The following is an 18,403-nucleotide window of genomic DNA, read 5'->3' as shown; positions in this document are numbered from 1 at the left end:
AGAGTACATCAAAAAGATAATTCATCATGATCAAGTAGGTTTTATTTCATGGAATGCAAGGATGATTCAACATATGCAAATCAATAAATATGATTAACCACATAAGCAGAATTAAAAATAAAAATTAAAAAAAACCAAAATTGAATATGAAGAATGGATGATAAAAACAAAATGAAAACAAAAACATAAACCATATGATCATAACAATAGATGCAGGAAAAGCATTCAGCAAAATCCAACATCCCTTTGCGATAAAAACCCTCAAGACTCTAGGCATTGAAGGAACATACTTCAAAATAATAAGAGCCATATATAACAAACTCACAGCCAACATCATACCGAATGGGGAAGAGTTGAAAGCATTTCCCATAAGAACTGGAACAAGACAAGAATGTCCACTCTTACCACTTCTATTCAACGTAGTACTGGAAGTCATAGCCAAAAAAGTCAGGCACGAGAAAAAATAAAAGGCACCCAAATTGGAAAAGAGGAAGTCAAATTATCTTTGTTTGCTGATGACATAATTTTATACCTAGAAAATCCTGAAGATTCCTTCAAAAGACTGCTAAACCTTATAAACAATTCAGTAAAGTTTCAGGACATAATATTAATGTACAAAAATCAGTTGCATATCTATACACCAACCGATGCTCAAGCTGAGAGCCAAATGAAGAACTCCATCCCATTTACAATAGTCATGTACACACAGAAAGTAACTAGGATCATACATTTAACCAAGGAGGTGAAAGACCTCCACAAGGAGAAATATACAAAACACTGATGAAAAAAATAGTAGATGACACAAACAAGTGGAAAAACATCTCTTGCTCATGGATTGGAAGAATCAATATTATTAAAATGATCAAGTTGCCAGAGCAACAGATTCAACACAATTCCTATCGAATTAATAACATCATTCTTCACAGATTTAGAAAAAACAATCCTGAAGTTTATATGGAACCAGAAAATAGCCTGAATAGTCAAAGCAATGCTAAGCAAGAAGAACAAAGTCAGAGGCATCACATTATCTGACTTCAAACTATACTGCAAGCTTATAGTAACTAAAGCAGCATGGTACTGGCACAAAAATAGATACATAGATCAATGGAACAGAATAGAGAACGCAGAAATAAATCCACATGTCTGCAACCAACTTATCTTCGACAAATATAAACAATGGGAAAAGTATACCCTATTCAATAAATGGTGCTGAGAAAATAGGCTAGCCATATGCAGGAGAATGAAGTGGGACCCCTTACTCTTACTATTTATAAAAATTAACTCAAAATGGATTAAAGGCCTAAATGTAATACCTAAAACTATAAAAGCCCTAGAAGAAAACCTAGGAAAAACTCTTCTGGACATTGGGCTAGGCAATGTATTTATGACTAAGACCTCAAAGCAAATGTAACAAAAACAAAAACAGATAAATGAGGCTTAATTAAACTAAAAAGCTTCTGCACAATAATAAGCAATAGAGTCAACAGACAACCTGCAGAATGGGAGAAAATATTTGCAAACTATGGATCTGTCAAAGGACTGATATCCAGAGTCTACAAAGAACACAAACAGCAAGAAAAAACAATCCATTAAAAAGTGGGCAAAGGACATGAACAGACATGTCCTCGAAAGAAGACATACAAGTGGCCAACATACATATGAAAAATTCTCAACATCACTGATCATCAGGGAAATGCAAATTAAAACTACAATGAAATACCATCTCACTTCACTCAGAATGGCTACTATGAAGTCAAAAAACAACAGATGTTGGCATGGACACAGAGAAAAGGGAATGCTTATACACTGTTGGTGGGAATGTAAATTAGTACATCTATGTATTAATAAAACAGTATGGAGAGTCTTCAAAGAATTCAAAATAGAACTACCATTCAACCCAGCAATCCCACTACTAGGCATCTACCAAAAGGAAAAAAAATATTATGTCTAAAAGACACATGAGCTTGTATGTTTAATGCAGCCCTATTCACAACAGCAAAATCATGGAATCAAAGTGTCCATCAATAGCCGACTGGATAAAGAAAGTGTGATATATATATACACCATGGAATACTATGCAGCCAAAAAAAAAAAATCATGTCCTTTGTAGCTGGAGGCATATGCGTGTGTGTGTGTGTGTGTGTATGTGTGTGTGTGAATATATATGAAAAGCTTATACATAATATCTTTGTTTTTTGATGGCAGATAGTAACAAATTACTATAGTTTTTAAATTCAATTGAATAAATAAACAGCACAGTAATTTAAAAAAATGCCAATATATACTATATTCTGAAAAATTGCATCTTTTGGAGATTTTCAAATATTTGACAAAAAATTTAAGGTGTCAACTTAAAAATTTGAAAACCACTTATGTGTACTTTCTGTACTCTTACGACACTCCTTATAGTACTATAACTAGTTGTTTTCAAATCTTAGCTCTTTTATGAGAATGCAAGTGACTGAGGGTAGGGACTATGTTTTCTAAGCTTTGTATGTGTCACAGAACTTTAAAAAAGTGTCTTGTTCATAAAAGGAACTCAACTAAATATTTGCTGAATTAAATTATTTTCCTCAAACGGAGTCATTCATTTCTCTTCTACTGTTCTTATTTAATCTTCAGGTTAGTTTTTCTACTACTTATAATTAAAACAACTGCCAGATGGGAATAAAATTTGGCCTTAAAAAATCATTCACATTTTATTTCTAAAATGAGAATGGGAAAGTACTGTCAGAAGGAAATGAGTATACATAATAAACCAATATCAGTTTTTAAAGTGTGTTTTTTTCTATATAAATGAAGCAACACTAAGCACTCAGAAATGTATTTATTGATATCAAACTATTGTATATATATACTTTTAACTCAAAGTAGTTTCTTTTCATGATCATGCACCAAATTAGCAGTAAAAATAGCAGCAGATGGATTAGAGTGGTTGTCAATAAACCTTTTCTCCCCAGGTCACTAATACATAATTGCCATGAAAAAGAAAAACCATATATATGTATTTACACTTGACTCATCACCTCGCTTAGGACTCTAGAGGGTCAGTTCAGCACAAGATATTGCTGAACTGCTGTATTTACTACATATGGAACAATTAAACTAGCAATAAGAAGTAGTTTATGCATGTATGCTGGCCTACATGTATATACCTCTTTGGCAATTAATGAGGATTATCAACAAAGTTTGGTCTTGTCTTGTGATTATAATTCTATTATATTACATTTAAATGTGATATACAGAATTTTTTTTATAATTAGTATTATTCTAAGAAATAATAGTACATGTAGATCCTGTAAAAATAACATAACTTATACAAAAGCAAATTCAAAAAATACAATAAAAACTCTTATAATCTTACTTAAGGAATATCAGGTTTGGATTTAGGAATTAGATAGCCTAGTATCTCTTCTGATTCTTTGTTGTTGTTGTGTTTTTCAGGGGAGAGCATGAACACATGCATACTACAAACTATGCAGTTGGGTTTGCCATATTTGGGGAAATGGCAGGGGTCAGCACATCCGGAGTATAATGGATGAGCCTTGCCCTGGGAAAACCACCTTTGTGATTGTGATAGCTCCCCTGCCAGGTAAGCAATCTCTCCTGATTCTTCCCATTCCCTCATTGTTGTGAGATTGTTTCTTTGAAGCAAGAAAATATTATCTTGAACTTATAAAACTCCTTTTTTTTAAAAGAAAAATTTGGAACTATCTCATATATGATAATTCTTTATCCTAACAGTATTGCTATGAATACTAGTTCTAGGTAGCATTTATTGGGTACTCTCTTTGTAGCAGGCACTATGCTTAGCACTTCATGTTTAATCCTCACAACTCTCTGAGGTAGGTAATATTACTGTGCCCATTTTACAAGAGAGGGCTTGAAACCCAGGTTCATGGAAGGCAAAAGACACAAATGGGGATATTAATATTCTGGCCTTCGTGAACTCCCCATTAGACTGTGAACTCCTTGAAGTGTAGGGGGAGGGAGCAATGCCTTACTACATCTTAGTTGCATTACAGTGCTGACCATGTAGAGGAAAGTAGGGAGGAGGAAGCTAAGATAGGACCTTTTCCTGGGAGTCATGACAGTGGGCAATCCTAGATGTAGCAGGTGAATGCCAGACCAAAAACTCTAATTCTCATACTTCAAACAAGCTAAGAGAAAAATCACATTTGTAAAGACATTAGAGTATACAAACACTTCCACAAAAATGAGGGAGTACCTGGAAAGTTAGGTGTTCAAATTCACATCTAATTTCCCTGGGATTAAATCTAATTAAGTAGTGTCAATTTTATTTTTTATTATGATGTATACCATTGAAGACCTATAATTTTTTATTATAGTAAGCTAGTTATTTGGTAAAGCTTTATCAGCTTCTTGTTTCCCTTTAATGTTTCTTTTCAACTCACATGTATCTCTGCAAGGAAAAAGTTGTAGAAGGGGGAACAATATAAGGTACTTAAATTTCTCTGAGGCAGAAAACTTCAGGGTCTGAATTTCTGATGTTTGTGGGCCAAAACAGTGAATAAGCACTTGAAAGTGGTCTTTGGAATTTTTAATTTAAATGTTTACCACTTTATTTGTTAGTAAATGAGATCAGGAGTAGTGATTTGATTAAATCACATATATCGCCTATGAAAGTGTTAAGCTCCTTTATCATTGTTAACACTGGGCCTCCCAAAGGCCATCGGCATCCCAAAGGCCATCCAACCAGGAGCCATTTTCCTGCTCCTGCCCTATTTAGAGACCCTATATTTTTGTCCAGAATTCACAGTTTGGCACAAAGATGTCCTCAGTTATTTTAAGCTCATTTTGACTGTATCCTGAAATCCCAAGTGAAAATAGTTTATCCCAAATTGGCCCAAAAGAAAAACAAATCACACTGAAAAGAAACAATTTCTTGTTGTTTGGACTGCTAAATTACATATATGTGAACAACTTTAGAAAACAAGGCAAATGTTCAGGGTTTTTAATTATTTCACTCTTAAAAGAGTATTTTTTAAAACGTGCTTTTCTTCAGTACACATTAAAGCAAACATAAGAAGGATTGATCAGTGCTCCAGTTGGTGGAGAAAACAGCCTAGAGATACGTTAGCTCCCAGCTAAGCTTTTGGGACCCATCAGAACTGTATTTCCATAATTGTAAAATTGACTGTAAGCTAAAGTCTCTTTAATCATCTATGTATTTCTAATTTGCCTATGTAGGTAAAGGCAGATTGATAGTGTACAATGCATGTTAGTAATGGCCATAGAATAGTTTGACTAGAATCTGTATATACCTAAGACAAAGAAGGAAATGTCAAAGGAGACGATTATTTTATGTTAGGAACATACCATAAAACAATTAGTCTTTCCAGGAAAATTAAACAGGGATTTTTATGAAGTCTGAAGCTGAACATTTATGAAGTTTCAGAAGCCCACACTGAAGAATCCTCCAACCCTACCTTTTCAACTTGAGACATAATAATTCAGAAAATATTTTTAACAAACCGATCAATCCTTTACTTCAAATTTTCTTACATTAGATTTGATCAAACTTATTAGGAATTTGAGGTAATATACCAAATGTCTGACTCATGATTTTTTGAGTGCATGTGAAAACCAGGCTGTGCTCAATTAAAAAGCAAAACAAACTATAACTCAAAGGATTGTACCAGAAGGGAATCAACATGGTTTTATAATAGATGTTAATGTTAACTGATGGCCCAGGCTATATGATCAGGTGAAACCCTTTTAGTGTTACATCTTGCAAAAGATTTGTCCATTAAATAAAGGAACTAAAATGGTTTTCTTTTATGAGTGCTGAAATATTTTGATAAGCCTACCAGAAATGAAAATTTTTCTCTATAGACATATTTTAGTATACTCTGTAATCCATTCCACATGAAAATACAGAACAAAGGTAAAATTTTAAACAAAATACAAATTCTAGTACTCAAGAAAAAAGCTGAGTGAGATAAATGGAAGAGTTGTCTATTTTAACATGGAACTTATTGCCACTAGCCATATCTCCTTTAATATAAGATCTATGGGTAAGAAAATTCCAATTTAATGATATTCAAATATACAAATATTAGTTGCATCCTCAGGTTTCTAGTTATGTGTTAAAAAAGTAACATGATATGTTGAAACCTCTTCAATTTTAGAAGAACCTTGTTATAAAGAACAGAGCTAAAAATGTTAGAACCACCTGCCCTTTAGTGTAACAAAATAAACTAGCCTTTTTGGTTAACTTAATTATAGTTTTACCATCAAAAATATATTCTCTAACTTAAAAAAATACTTTTTTGGTAATATTTGATGACATTTCTGATGAGAGCACATAAAAATAAAACAATACTTAAAGATGTATACATAAAATGCTCAAGGAATCGTCATTTAAAAACAGACGGTTCCCTTACTGTTTCTTTTCATGTCAAGAAGCAGGGTTTTTTTTTTTCACACAGTCTCCGTAGCTCCTAGGAATTTCATTTCTACGGCAGCTTTTGCCCTGTGGGCTGAGCCACTCTTCTTTTGGAATTCTGCAGCAATTTCCTCAAAAGACTTTCCTTTGGTTTCTGGAACTTTAAAAAATGTAAACAGGGTAAAGGCCAGGAGCACTCCAGCAAAGAGGAAAAACACGTAAGGTCCACAGAAGTCCTGGGTAGAAAGCAAACACAGACTTCCAGTTAGCAGTTGTTTGACCCTCTCTTCTGTTCAGTAAATCTGTGAAATATTAGGCTGCTTACCGCAATGTACTGGAAACACAGAGCTACAATGAAATTGCAGGTCCAGTTGCTGAATGCAGCTATTGCTAAAGCAGCAGGACGTGGTCCTTGACTGAAAAACTCAGCCACCATGAACCAGGGGATCGGGCCTGGCCCAATTTCAAAGAAGCTGACAAAGAGGAAGATGGCTATCATGCTCACATAACTCATCCAAGAGAACTTATTCTGAGGAAAAAAACGAAAACAATAGTGGGACTGAGATCATTAGCTGCTTTTTCCTTTAGCTAAGTAGCCTCTGAGTTCAGAGGCAGGCATACATCTTTTTCTAATGTGTTTTGTTCAAGCAAGTCTAAGTCATTCTAGTCTGAGATAAATTGTTCTAGTCTGAATCATGCTTAACTCTTTAGACTTAGAGTTCTTATAAGGAAATCCTCTGGATTAGGATTTTCCTGTGAAAGAGGCAGGGCAAGGATCCAGTGACCTTTGCTCCTACTCATACAAGGTTTCCAGACAAGATGTATAGCTTCCTGTGAAGTAGTAGATGAGAATGCCAGGAGAGCAGAGGTTCAGGTACATGCCCAAGGTCACACAGGAAGCCATGTGGCAGAGTCAGCATTAAAACCCAGTTGGTGGTGAATCCAGAGCCTATGCTCTAACCATGGGTACATGGCCTCCCTGGATGTCAACCAGAATTTACATGCTGATATTCAGCCTTAAACCCAAGAAACTAGTTCATCTTTTCTTTATATATCTCCTTTGATTTTATGCTGTTGCTCTGGCTTTATTTCATAAGTCAGTCTCAAATATTTTTGAATACAAAGCACTTTTACCTGGACCACAGAGGTGCCATGTACCATCATATGTTAATGAAAAACCTCAGTGTAGGCACCAAACTTACCAGCAGCACAAGTCCCACTGACATGAAGATGGCACAAACAAACATCCCACTCATTCCAATTAGAAAGAGAGAACGTCGCCCTGCCTTCTCCACAAGGAATACCTACGACAGTTTTAAAGAAGATTATCTCAGTTTTGTGAGTCACAAAATATTGACTGTTTACTTAAATCATTTTTACTGCCAAAGAGGTCATTTTAATTTATATAACAGATAGGAAGCAATTCCACCCTTCCATTTTACAGGAGTGAGATCGAGGTGGGAAGTGACTGCCCCGGGTGGCAGAGCTAGTCTCAGTGGACAGCGGGTAATGATCAAATATCTGCTTAATTTAGTCACATTGGTTTGAATAGGCCATTATAGAGATAGAAACATAGTGTTACCACTACTCCAGGATTATCACTTTGGGTACAATATTCAGAGACTGTACAGCTGGAGTCTCTCCCAGTAGATGTCCTGTACATTTAAAATGTGAAGGTTCCACATTTAAACGTGACATTAACTTCTGATAACTATCCTAAGTTATAATTACAAGGGTCTGTGCACTACTGACACCGGAAACAGTACAGCTGTTCAGGTGTCAACTAGTCTTGTCCAATTTTCTCACTGCTTAATAAGTCCTATTATGACCACTCACCTGGCAACATATGGAATTTGATAATTGTACCAAAATAGGCCTGCATTTTTCTGTGTATGCTTAATTGTATCTTTTGCCAGGAGTGAACTATTCATCTTAAAAGTTAGGACTTTAAAGCAAAGGGTTAAAATGCTTTCTTATCTTAACTGAGGTGATACATCATTGATTCCTTTAGTTTTGTGGACCTTTGCATTAATGGTTAAGATTTACAATTAGCCAAGACCAGAGTTTGTTATACTCTTGCCTGATCCTTGGAATATTACCAAGGCTGGTGAGTCACTCTCCCTCTCACCCCCCACAAAACTTCCTGTCATAAGTTCTCACTTTGGCGCCTGGTGAGCAAATTGGCTGGCTCATCAGCCTATCAGTAAATCAATAACAATCCAATGTCTTTAGTATAGTGAGCTCTGGTTCTGAAGATATCTTAGAAACATTTCACCTACAGTGAAAGCCTGTTTCTCAGAGGCACGCTCATATCAGAGTTTTAAATCACTTCAGATAGGATGATAAGCAAAGAGCACATATTTAATTATTGAGAAGGAAGTTGGAAAAAAAACCAGACTTTTCTCAAGTTCATAAAATATCTCTTTATATTTTAACTCTTTTATTATGATGTTCAAAACTGACTTGGTGCCACCATGTCAAGCTACCAAGAAAATAGAAGCATTTCTTTGTGAATAAGCTCCTTTACTATAAACTCTAAAATTGCATGTCTTGAAAATTGAGTTGGTCTCTGTCCCTGAGGCCTGGTGTGCACTCAGGATGAGTGTGACAAGGGGTGAGACATGGTCGGTGGCTGGAGATAGCTGCCCAGTCAGAACCCTCATCTTTGCCACAGTGCCTCACACAAATCCTGGGCGCTTAGTTGCAATTTGGTAGTCACCGCTTCTCTCTCAGTGTCATCCTGCCTTCTAGTTCCCTGCATTTTTCTTTCTGCTTTTTTTTTCTGTCAAGATTACAGGCCCTCTTCTACCCTCCCGTTAGTGTGGAAGAAAATAGGATGTGGAACACAATTAGTGTGGAGTTGGGAAAGTCTCTCTTCCCAAAAACAAATTGATGTTCTTCCAATTTGGTGAAATATTAACATATTCGGTGCATATTTCTATTTGCATATTTTTATTTGAAAATACACACACAATTTGGTAACATTGGTTAACATCCAGAGAAACTGGATGACTGAGGGACTCTCCTTTTTATACTTTATGAACTTTAAAACAATATTTCAAAAATTAATATAGTTAAACATTTTAAATGTGATCTGTAGTGCTGGAGGCTTAATTAATGATTAGGAGTGATTTTTAAAGATTATGTCACTACCCTGTTCAAAAACTTTCACAGAATCAGAGGATGAACTCTAAAAAGGTATATTCAAAATAATTAGGACACTGTCTTAACTCCTCCCACATGAGTGGAATTGGGAGCAGTGTGCAAAAATGCAAAAATGAAACTTTACAGAGGTTTCCCCTTTAGATTTTTTCAGAATTTAGGCTACCCTATCTTGACAATTTGATGCTTTGTATAGAAAATCCTATTATACACAAAATGTTTTAATAATAATCTATTATAAAAAATATGTTGAATAATTTGTAAAAAATATTCCAGGAGACAAAAGGGTGAGTAGTCCCTTGGATTGCACTTCAGAAACAGGTCTTGATTGATTTAGAGTGGCCTTTTGGTTTGAACAGGCCTTATCTCTAACGGTATGTCTACAGAATCATTGGCATTTCATTATTATCTGTTTTTCCTGCTCTTTCCAAGGTCCAGCACTGTTTAATGTGGTCTGGACAAACCTGCCTTTTGATCTGGGTAGCCAGGCTGTAATTTATTGATCACCCTAAGGTAATAGTTAGGAGTTCATGTGCAGAGAATGAAAAACAAGTGACTAAATTATATTGAGTATAGTACTGTGACCAAAATTGAAAATATACTTTTTGCTATTTTTACCTTGTTGAATAAAGATAAAAATAAGCTCAATGACTCTCATTCTACAGTGAATTACATTAGTTGGGGAGTTTTTGTCTTTGTCGTTGCTTGTTTACTTCTTAGATTATTATGTTAGATATTCTTGTCAGGTTCTTATATATTAAGAATATATCTTATGTATTCTTACATAAGAATATATATATTTATATTATATATATTGTATATTATATATAAATATATATATTTCCCACATAATAATGAAATGCCATGTTCTTCTATATTAAGAATATATAAGATATATATGTCTTATATATTCTTAATATATAAGAACCATCACTTCCTATGTATTCTTAATATATAAGAACCATCACTTCCTATATATTCTTAATATATAGAAACCATCATTTCCTATATATTCTCAATATATAAGAACCATCACTTCTTATAGAAAGTTATTTGGTTTTAAGAAGAGTGTATGACCTTTTGTTGTTGTTGGAAGAAAGCAATAACATTTCTAGTTACGTTGTCACTTCCCTCATAATATCACACATACTCTCATGCATCACCAGAAGCCACAACTTTGTGAACTACTTGGAAGCTCTCTGCCCAATGACTTAATACCATTTGCTGAGTCTGCTTAACTTTGCTTAAAGGGTTAAATGTCTGTTAGAGAGGGCCTTGTTTGTTTATTTTTATATGTTTCCCCCAAGACACATGGTAAAAAAAGAATTTGAACTATGTAAAAAGAGGAATCTAAGTAGACCATCCAATATCAATAGAAATGACAAGCTGTCAGCACTCCCAAGGGGTTTATGTACAGAGAAAAGAAGGAACCTAGGAATCTGCACAAGGAGGAAGTTCTCTGTGCCCCCAAGTGAGTTACAAATTCACAAATGAGTGACTAAATGGCATCCCAGCAGTGCAGAGAACCAGTGATTCACCCTCTCAGTTATGCCTAATCTCATTGCAGTGGTTGGCTTATTCAAACAGAACTCTTCTCATGACTCACTTGGGTTTACACACTTAGAGCATGTGTACAATGTCATTGATTGCTTTTAGAGCCCAAGTTCCCCCCGCCACACACATGCAATTTCTGGACTAAGGAACAAGCGGAGTATTTATCTAGAGCGTTGACTTACAGAGACAGCAGTGAAAACCATGTTTACAGCACCAACTCCAATGGTTGCATAAACAGGTTTGCTGATACCAGCCGTCTGAAAAATGCTGGTTGAGTAGTAAAAAATCTGCAAAGTAAAAACAGTTTAGCCTTAATCTTAAGAAGTCTGGCACTGATGTCTTTAAAGCAAGAAATATTTTAGATTGTTTATTTTTAGTTTTTTCTATGGCGCCATGCTCCCTAGAACTTCCTGCAGATTTTCTCCTTCCAAGGAAGAGAACCCTCAGTCTTCCTTTAGTGTTTAAAGCTTCTGATTGCTTAAATGTCCTCCTTATATTTAGCTGAGAATTCTGCTACTGCATTTTCTTTATTTTTGTAAATAAATTGAAACATTTTGTTAAAGTATAATACACATAGAAAAGTACACATAAATATGCAGCTTAATTAATTTTCACAAACTGAACACACCTATGTAACTAGCACCGAGATCAAGAGATAACTAATTTCCACCCCTCTGGAAGCATCTTAAATCTCCCTTTATCATTTATCTCAAGGAAACCACTCTTCCAACTCCTGACATCATAGATAAATTTTGCCTACTTTTGTACTTGATGTGAATGGAACCACATAATATGTATCATTTTGTGCCTGGCTTCTTTTATTCAACATTACCTTTGTGAGAATCATCCTTATTGTACATTGTAGACAGTTCATGATCATTACTATGTAGTATTTTATTGTATTAATATACCATGATTTACTACTATTCTATTGATGAGTATTTAGGTAGCTGCCATTCCTAAATGAATAATTTACTATTCATTAGGCTATCAGAAATCCTAAATTCAATACTCAACTCTAGAAGCCACTTGCAATTTAGTTTCTTTTTGGGGGGGAGGTGTGGGTGGGGGGTTCAGGTGTAATTATTCTTTTTCCCCCTTGTATTTATTGTGATTTTTGCCTTTTGCCTTCACCTTAATATTAAATAGACATTTAGTACCATTGACTGTTGACAGTTTAAAAAATTGTATTTTTAGAAAACTTTTGAAGCAAAACGAAAGTTAATGCTTACTCAATATATGTTTGTTGTAGCAAGACACATGATGTCAACATTTTAAAATGTCTTTTAGTTATTGATTAGTGATTATGAATAGTGCTGCTAGGAACATTCTAGTACAATCCTTGTGGTGGAATATGTATGCGTTTATAACTAGGAATAGAATTGCTGGACCATGGTATAGGCATATACTCAACTTTGATAGATATTGCCAAATAGCTTTTGAAAGAAGTTATGACAATTTTACAGTCTCACCAGCATATATAAGAGATCTAGTTGCTATTGCATTTAATCCAGAAAATTTCACTAGTCTCAGTAGACATGGAGAAATTTTGTTCACAACTTTTCTAATAGCCTTTTAAAATTTAGTTATGTTTAGATATCTATGTCTTTTATGTCATTCTGTTATCCATTATCCTTTGTCATTCCTTCCCCACCTAACATGTCCTGTTGCTGGTACCTCTTCCCGCAGACAGGACTGAGGTAGAGGACTGTGCCAACTCTGTTCAGTGCATAGAGGCCTACAGCACACTTCACACTATCCCACCATTTTTAGGCTGCCCAACAGCCTCAGGTTCAACATTTCCTGGATTCCTCTTTAAGTCAGGCACTGGGATGGAAGCTGAAACAGTAAGGTTCAGAGAAATTAAATTTTGTGCCATTGAATATACAGACAGAACTGAGATAGGAGATATGATTTTGGTCTCTGAGCCTTAAAGTTATACAGACTATTAATAAAAATAAACATCAAGGACCTCTTAAAGGAGGGCAGAGACCACAGTTGAGTTTGTGGGGTGAGGTTCAGGTCTCATTTTGTTTCAATGGATGGGAATTACTTCCTTTGCCTCCCTTAAGTGTTTGCCCATATCTCAGTCACCCACAAAGTGTCCCATGTGGATTTGGCATTGGCTCACTACAGCAAATGTCCAATTTACATTTTTAACAGCAACAAAAGGAGAGAAGTATTTTTTGTTTGTTTTGTTTTTAATCTAGTTTCTTGACAAATGCTTAATTTTTTCCTCTAGTAGTTAATTGCCAGTAGGACCATCTTAGTCTGCATGATGCAGGGGTTTCAATGTAAGACCTAAAAGCTAGCTAGTTCAATGGTCAGTATGTTTTTCAATCATGTATTGTCTACTACCCTTAGTCACCAATAGCATGCCAGTTTACTGTATTATTTATTTTATGTGCTATCTCCTCAAATGGAGTGAGAGTTTCTTGGATGGCAGGAAACTGCTCTTTGCACCTGGCTATCTGGTATACTTCATTTAAATAGATGAAAGGAACCATGGATTCCGTTTGACTTGGGCTATCAGAAATCCTAATTTCAATACTCAACTGTAGAAGCTCTTGCAGTTTTTTGGGGGAGGGTTGTATAATTATTCTCCTTTTCTCTCCTTGGATGTATTAAGACTTTTGCTTTTTGCCTTCACCTTAATAGATATACAGTACCATTGACTGTTGACATTTAAAAAAATTGTTAAGTAATTTTAGAAAACTTTTCAGGCAAAATGAAAATTAATGCCCAATGTATGTTTGTTGTAGCAAGACCCATGATGCCAATACCTTAAAATATCTTTTAGCTATTTAAACTTGTACCCCTTGTCTTCCCTGTTTTAATTCACTGTGCTCTGAAGAGTTAGTGGGTGTTCTTAAACTTACCCCATTGATTCCAGAAAATTGCTGAGCTATGTGCAGCATCAGTGCCACTAGAATAGGCTGTCGGTAGCTGGAATTGGTGAAGAGCTGAATTATAGAGACTTTCTGCTCACTTGATGCTTCTTCTTTTTCTTTTCTCATTTCATTAATATCTTTGGTGACATCATCATATCCTCTGAGTCTTTTCAAGCCTGTGCCAGGAAATGATCAGGTTGAAACAACTCAAGTCAAAACAAAAAGAAATTTATTTTTATGTTAATGAAAGAGCTACATTTCTGCATGCCCCGTTCTATTACTTAATAGCATGGGTGTTGGAAATTCTTTTTTTTGTTAAATCCTGCTCTTTGATTTAAAAGAAAAACGGAACATTTGGCTTCATCTTATGACAAATACAACTAGATCCTCATTATGTTAGAAGCATAATGCTGGAGGGATCTTTGAGAAACCTCTGGTTGAGTCTAATACCCTGTATATGGATTTCTGGTTTCGGTTAACTGAATGCCTATGGGTGCCAAATGACATGCGCCAGTCATACAAAAGCGATTTTGCACATTCTTCTTACATTTAATCAGCAGCTTCATGCAGAAGGCACTGTTTTACATTATATAATACACTGTTTTACATTAGCTGATAACGCTCAAACAGTAGGAAGAAAGAAAAACCATCCACAGACTTACTTTGCTTTGCTTTGACTTCCTCATCTAACTTGATGTAAAGGTACCTGGGACTTTCTGGACAGAAAAAGAGTAGCAGAGACTGAAGGATGGCTCGTACACCAGACAGGCCAAGCAGGATGTGCCACAGATCATAATTGCCCAAGATAAATTCAAGACCAACAATCTGAAAATGCAAAGAGGAAGCATATCAACTACATAATACTTCGGATCTACCTTTTACACCAATTTGTTGAAAAAGTACTTTGACTATTTAATAGTAGTCTCTGACAACTTTGGAAACTATTAACTATTAACTATCATGTCTCACTTTAACTAAATTAGGAACTATTTGCTATATAAGGAATTAACCTAGGTTCATTTTCATCAACTCCAGTTGGACAGTCAGGATGAGAATCAACCAAGCTTAGACAAAAATATATACTTGATATCTAAAGCAACACGTAGCTGTATTCTCCAGGCAACCAGATAGAATCTGGTTGTGCTAAAATCAGCCATGACTTTGGACCTTTGCTTGGTATTTCCTTCTTATATTACGCAGAACTTAAATAGAAAGGGGTTCCATAGATAGAACAATTACTGTGATGAGAACTGTCTTGGTGATTCGTATGGCAATAGTTTATAGACTACCCTCTGGATTGTCATAGGCGTGGGGTCCCAGACTCCCTCTGACACCATAGGGTAGAAGGGAAGGATAGCCTCAACTGAACAGGAGCTCCTGTGGCAATGACTTACATATTAGATTCCCAAGTAAGATGTTTAAAACAAAGGCAACCCAGGCAATCCAATCCTTGAAGTTTTCTATTTCTTATAATCTAAATGGAATAGTTTAACTCTAGAATAGCTCTGAAGTTAAGACCTGGCTTGCCAGGTCACCTCCAGTACTATCCCACCAACAATTCCAAGGGGAAAAGGGATGAGTGATAATAATTTACCTTTGAGTGAAAAAGTCTATGTCTCTACACCACCTCCGCTACCACTGGTAGAATTGGCTTCTCTTTCTGTGCTGGTCTATAGTGAGAGTGGACAGTCAGGGAGGGAGAAGATGAATGAAGTGGAGGAAGTACAGTAGGGGATGCAATAGTAGTAGTGGTACTGCAGAGGATGAAGTAGATGGGTGCAGTAGGGGATAAGGATGGGGAGTTTTTACCTGACTAATAAGAATGCCCGTGACAATGGCCAGCTGATGAAAAGTGCCAAGTGCGCCCCTGAGAGTGGTTGGAGCAATTTCACCAATATACATAGGCACCAGGCCTGAAATTAGCCCTGCATGAAACATGAACATAAATGTTAAAGTGCAACGAGGACTGTCTCAATAACAACAATTTGGTTTAAGTACAGTATATATCTTGAATAAAAGCCCCTCCCTGAGTTCACTGGAAGGATGAACCCTTGTTCCTAGGTATAGACATAGTTTGTGCAAGAGATATTTGATATGACCCCAAATGCAGTTGTAGTTGGAAATATGAATAGAAAGAAATGGTTAGTCATGTATTTGGCAGTTCTTCATTACATCATCTTATTTAATTAAAATTCATGTTAATTTTTAGTTTACATCATAATGCCTTAGGTTGTCTTCAGAAAAGAAATTGAAGAATGTTTTAATAATATTCTTAATCAGGGCTCATGAGATTAAAGGAAATCAGAACATATCTCCACCAGCCTCTTGATAGATGTGAGAAACAGCTTGCCAAAGATCACAAGCAACAGAGCATTAGTGTGAGAACAATATGCCCTATCTGAATTTCCACAATGTAGAGGGGTTGGTGATGAGCGGGGAGGGGAGGTGCAGAGAGGTAGAAGAGGTTAAGGATATTATGGACTCTTCCCCAGTTAGAAACCAGAGAAACTCAGCTCCTTTATTCTATTCAAATATTAGGCCTCAGAAAAAATTTTATTTGAAGAAAGACTTTTGGTACTTAAATGAATACAGAGCATTTGAAAGCACTAGGTCATTCTGCCTCCTGAAGCTTTCTTAAATGCACATGTAATCAGTTGTGCTGGAAATGGAATGTCCAGCCATTTGCTGATTGTGTAAAAAGTTCAGAGACTATCAATAGGCAAGGGTGAATTAAAGTTTGGCATTTTCTTAAATATTTAAAAACAGGATTTGCAGAGGCTTCTTCTTAGAAACTACCTGCCTATCAAATTGAAATGGATGATCTTTGTGTAAAAGATGCTTTGACAATTGTTTTCAAAATACATCTTTTAATGCTTCAAGTTGTTCTTAATATCTCAAATGAACATTTATATGTGTGATATGGCATCTGTATTTCAGCTGAATTTTACAGGTGACTTTTAATGTGTAGCCTGTTGATCTTAAATAAAAAAAATCATTTATTTGCCTCTATTCTAAGTTGTACTATCTTTCTGTAATACCTAATACTATACCTGAAAAACAGAATAATGTAGATAAGCTCACAGGTCTGAAGTCACATGAACTTGAAGTCAAATTATATTTCCTATAATTTTTAGGAACTTTAATACTCAGAATAGGGCCAAACATAATATTAGAAGATGGTTGGGGAGCACAAGTTGGTTGACTATGCTAGTTATAGGTTGTTTTACAATGTATTTATAGCATTTATTTTCAGTTTTACCAAAAATATTTCATAATTTTTTTCACACTGTATTTTTTTAAATGGAGAGAAAAGAAAGAAGAATAATAATTGGGACTTCATTCATAGTGTTATTATCTGCATTTTATGGGAGAAGAAACTGAGGCTCAGATTTAGTGTTTAAGGCCAGGCAGAGATAGTGCCAGAATTTATTTGCTCTGGATCCAAAGCTCTTTCCACATTTGGGGTTGACTCTTTACCTTGGTAAAGCTATACTGACCTTCAGTTATTTGTATTAACATTGAAAATAATAAAAAGAGATTTAATTAGGCTGTTAACTTCGTATTTTAGACTTTTGCTTCAACTGATCATTGAAGACACATGGAATTCAAGTCTTTTCTGTAGATAAAAATGTTAAAAATACTTTTATATACAAATCTATGTCCTCACGACTCCTTCCCCATCCCCGTGGATAGAAGTGCCTTGAAAGGCAACTATAATTTGTGAAAATGGGTTAAAATCTCAACCTAGTACCATCAAAATCAGAGCTTCAATGGCAGAAGTTAAAGATTTAGCCATTTGTTTTAGAGAGAGATTGAATGATTCTGCCTTTGTTCAGACGTCTGCTAATTAATTGCTTCTGAATGTTTGAAAAGCTGTCTCTAAAAACTAGTGATTCCCACTATTCAGAATAAAGTTCATGAGAGGAACCTCTTTCCTTTATTCTGAACTTTTAAGTATCAGCTGCTTCTGTCTGATTCCCTCTCCCTGTAGACACCACCACCGTAATGCTTCACTCGGTCATGTCTAGAATCATACAGGGCTGGGGAATGTGGTCTAAGAGATGGGTTCAGAGTGTTAAGGTCTTGTCAGATAGAAGAGATGGAGACATGGCAGCCAGGTATTCCATAAGGGCAGAATTAAGGGTCGTGGTATAGCAGTCTCCCACTGTCTGCTATAGCGCAGCAGTAATAACAACAGCTAGCATTTACTGGTAGCTTACTGTATGTCAGATTCTATGCGGAACATTTTACATGTGTTCTCACAATCACCCTATAAGGTAGATATTATTATCCACTTCATTTAATAAATGAAGCAACTGAGAATCAGAGTTAAATAATTTGTCTGTGATCATACAACTAGAAATGATGTCATTGCCATGGACAAGGA

The 18,403-nt window shown here is 35.5% G+C and overlaps 1 protein-coding gene, 1 long non-coding RNA gene and 1 pseudogene across 2 annotated transcripts in view; 1 reads left to right on the top strand and 2 right to left on the bottom strand.

Annotated features, from left to right (window-relative positions):
• LOC119620715 (uncharacterized) overlaps positions 1 to 18,403 on the top strand; it is a 108,478-nt gene that overhangs the window by 86,392 nt on the left and 3,683 nt on the right. The window contains exon 2 of the long non-coding RNA XR_005237268.2: positions 3,445 to 3,592. This is a non-coding gene — a long non-coding RNA (uncharacterized lncRNA). The remainder of the gene's footprint in view (positions 1 to 3,444; positions 3,593 to 18,403) is intronic.
• Positions 3,450 to 3,600, bottom strand: LOC119620767 (U1 spliceosomal RNA; annotated as a pseudogene).
• Positions 4,890 to 18,403, bottom strand: part of SLC2A2 (solute carrier family 2 member 2) — a 30,441-nt gene continuing 16,927 nt past the window's right edge. The window contains exons 5-11 of the mRNA XM_007972108.3: positions 15,826 to 15,941; positions 14,679 to 14,841; positions 14,005 to 14,192; positions 11,308 to 11,412; positions 7,612 to 7,713; positions 6,735 to 6,938; positions 4,890 to 6,645 (exon numbers count right to left, since the gene is read on the bottom strand). Coding sequence (XP_007970299.3) covers positions 6,445 to 6,645; positions 6,735 to 6,938; positions 7,612 to 7,713; positions 11,308 to 11,412; positions 14,005 to 14,192; positions 14,679 to 14,841; positions 15,826 to 15,941 — 1,079 coding nt within the window. The 3' untranslated portion in view covers positions 4,890 to 6,444. The remainder of the gene's footprint in view (positions 6,646 to 6,734; positions 6,939 to 7,611; positions 7,714 to 11,307; positions 11,413 to 14,004; positions 14,193 to 14,678; positions 14,842 to 15,825; positions 15,942 to 18,403) is intronic.

Source organism: Chlorocebus sabaeus, chromosome 15 (genome assembly GCF_047675955.1).
Source record: "Chlorocebus sabaeus isolate Y175 chromosome 15, mChlSab1.0.hap1, whole genome shotgun sequence".
NCBI lineage: Eukaryota > Metazoa > Chordata > Mammalia > Primates > Cercopithecidae > Chlorocebus > Chlorocebus sabaeus.
The sequence above is the reverse complement of the archived record's forward strand: the minus strand, read 5'-3'. Positions and strand labels throughout refer to the sequence as shown.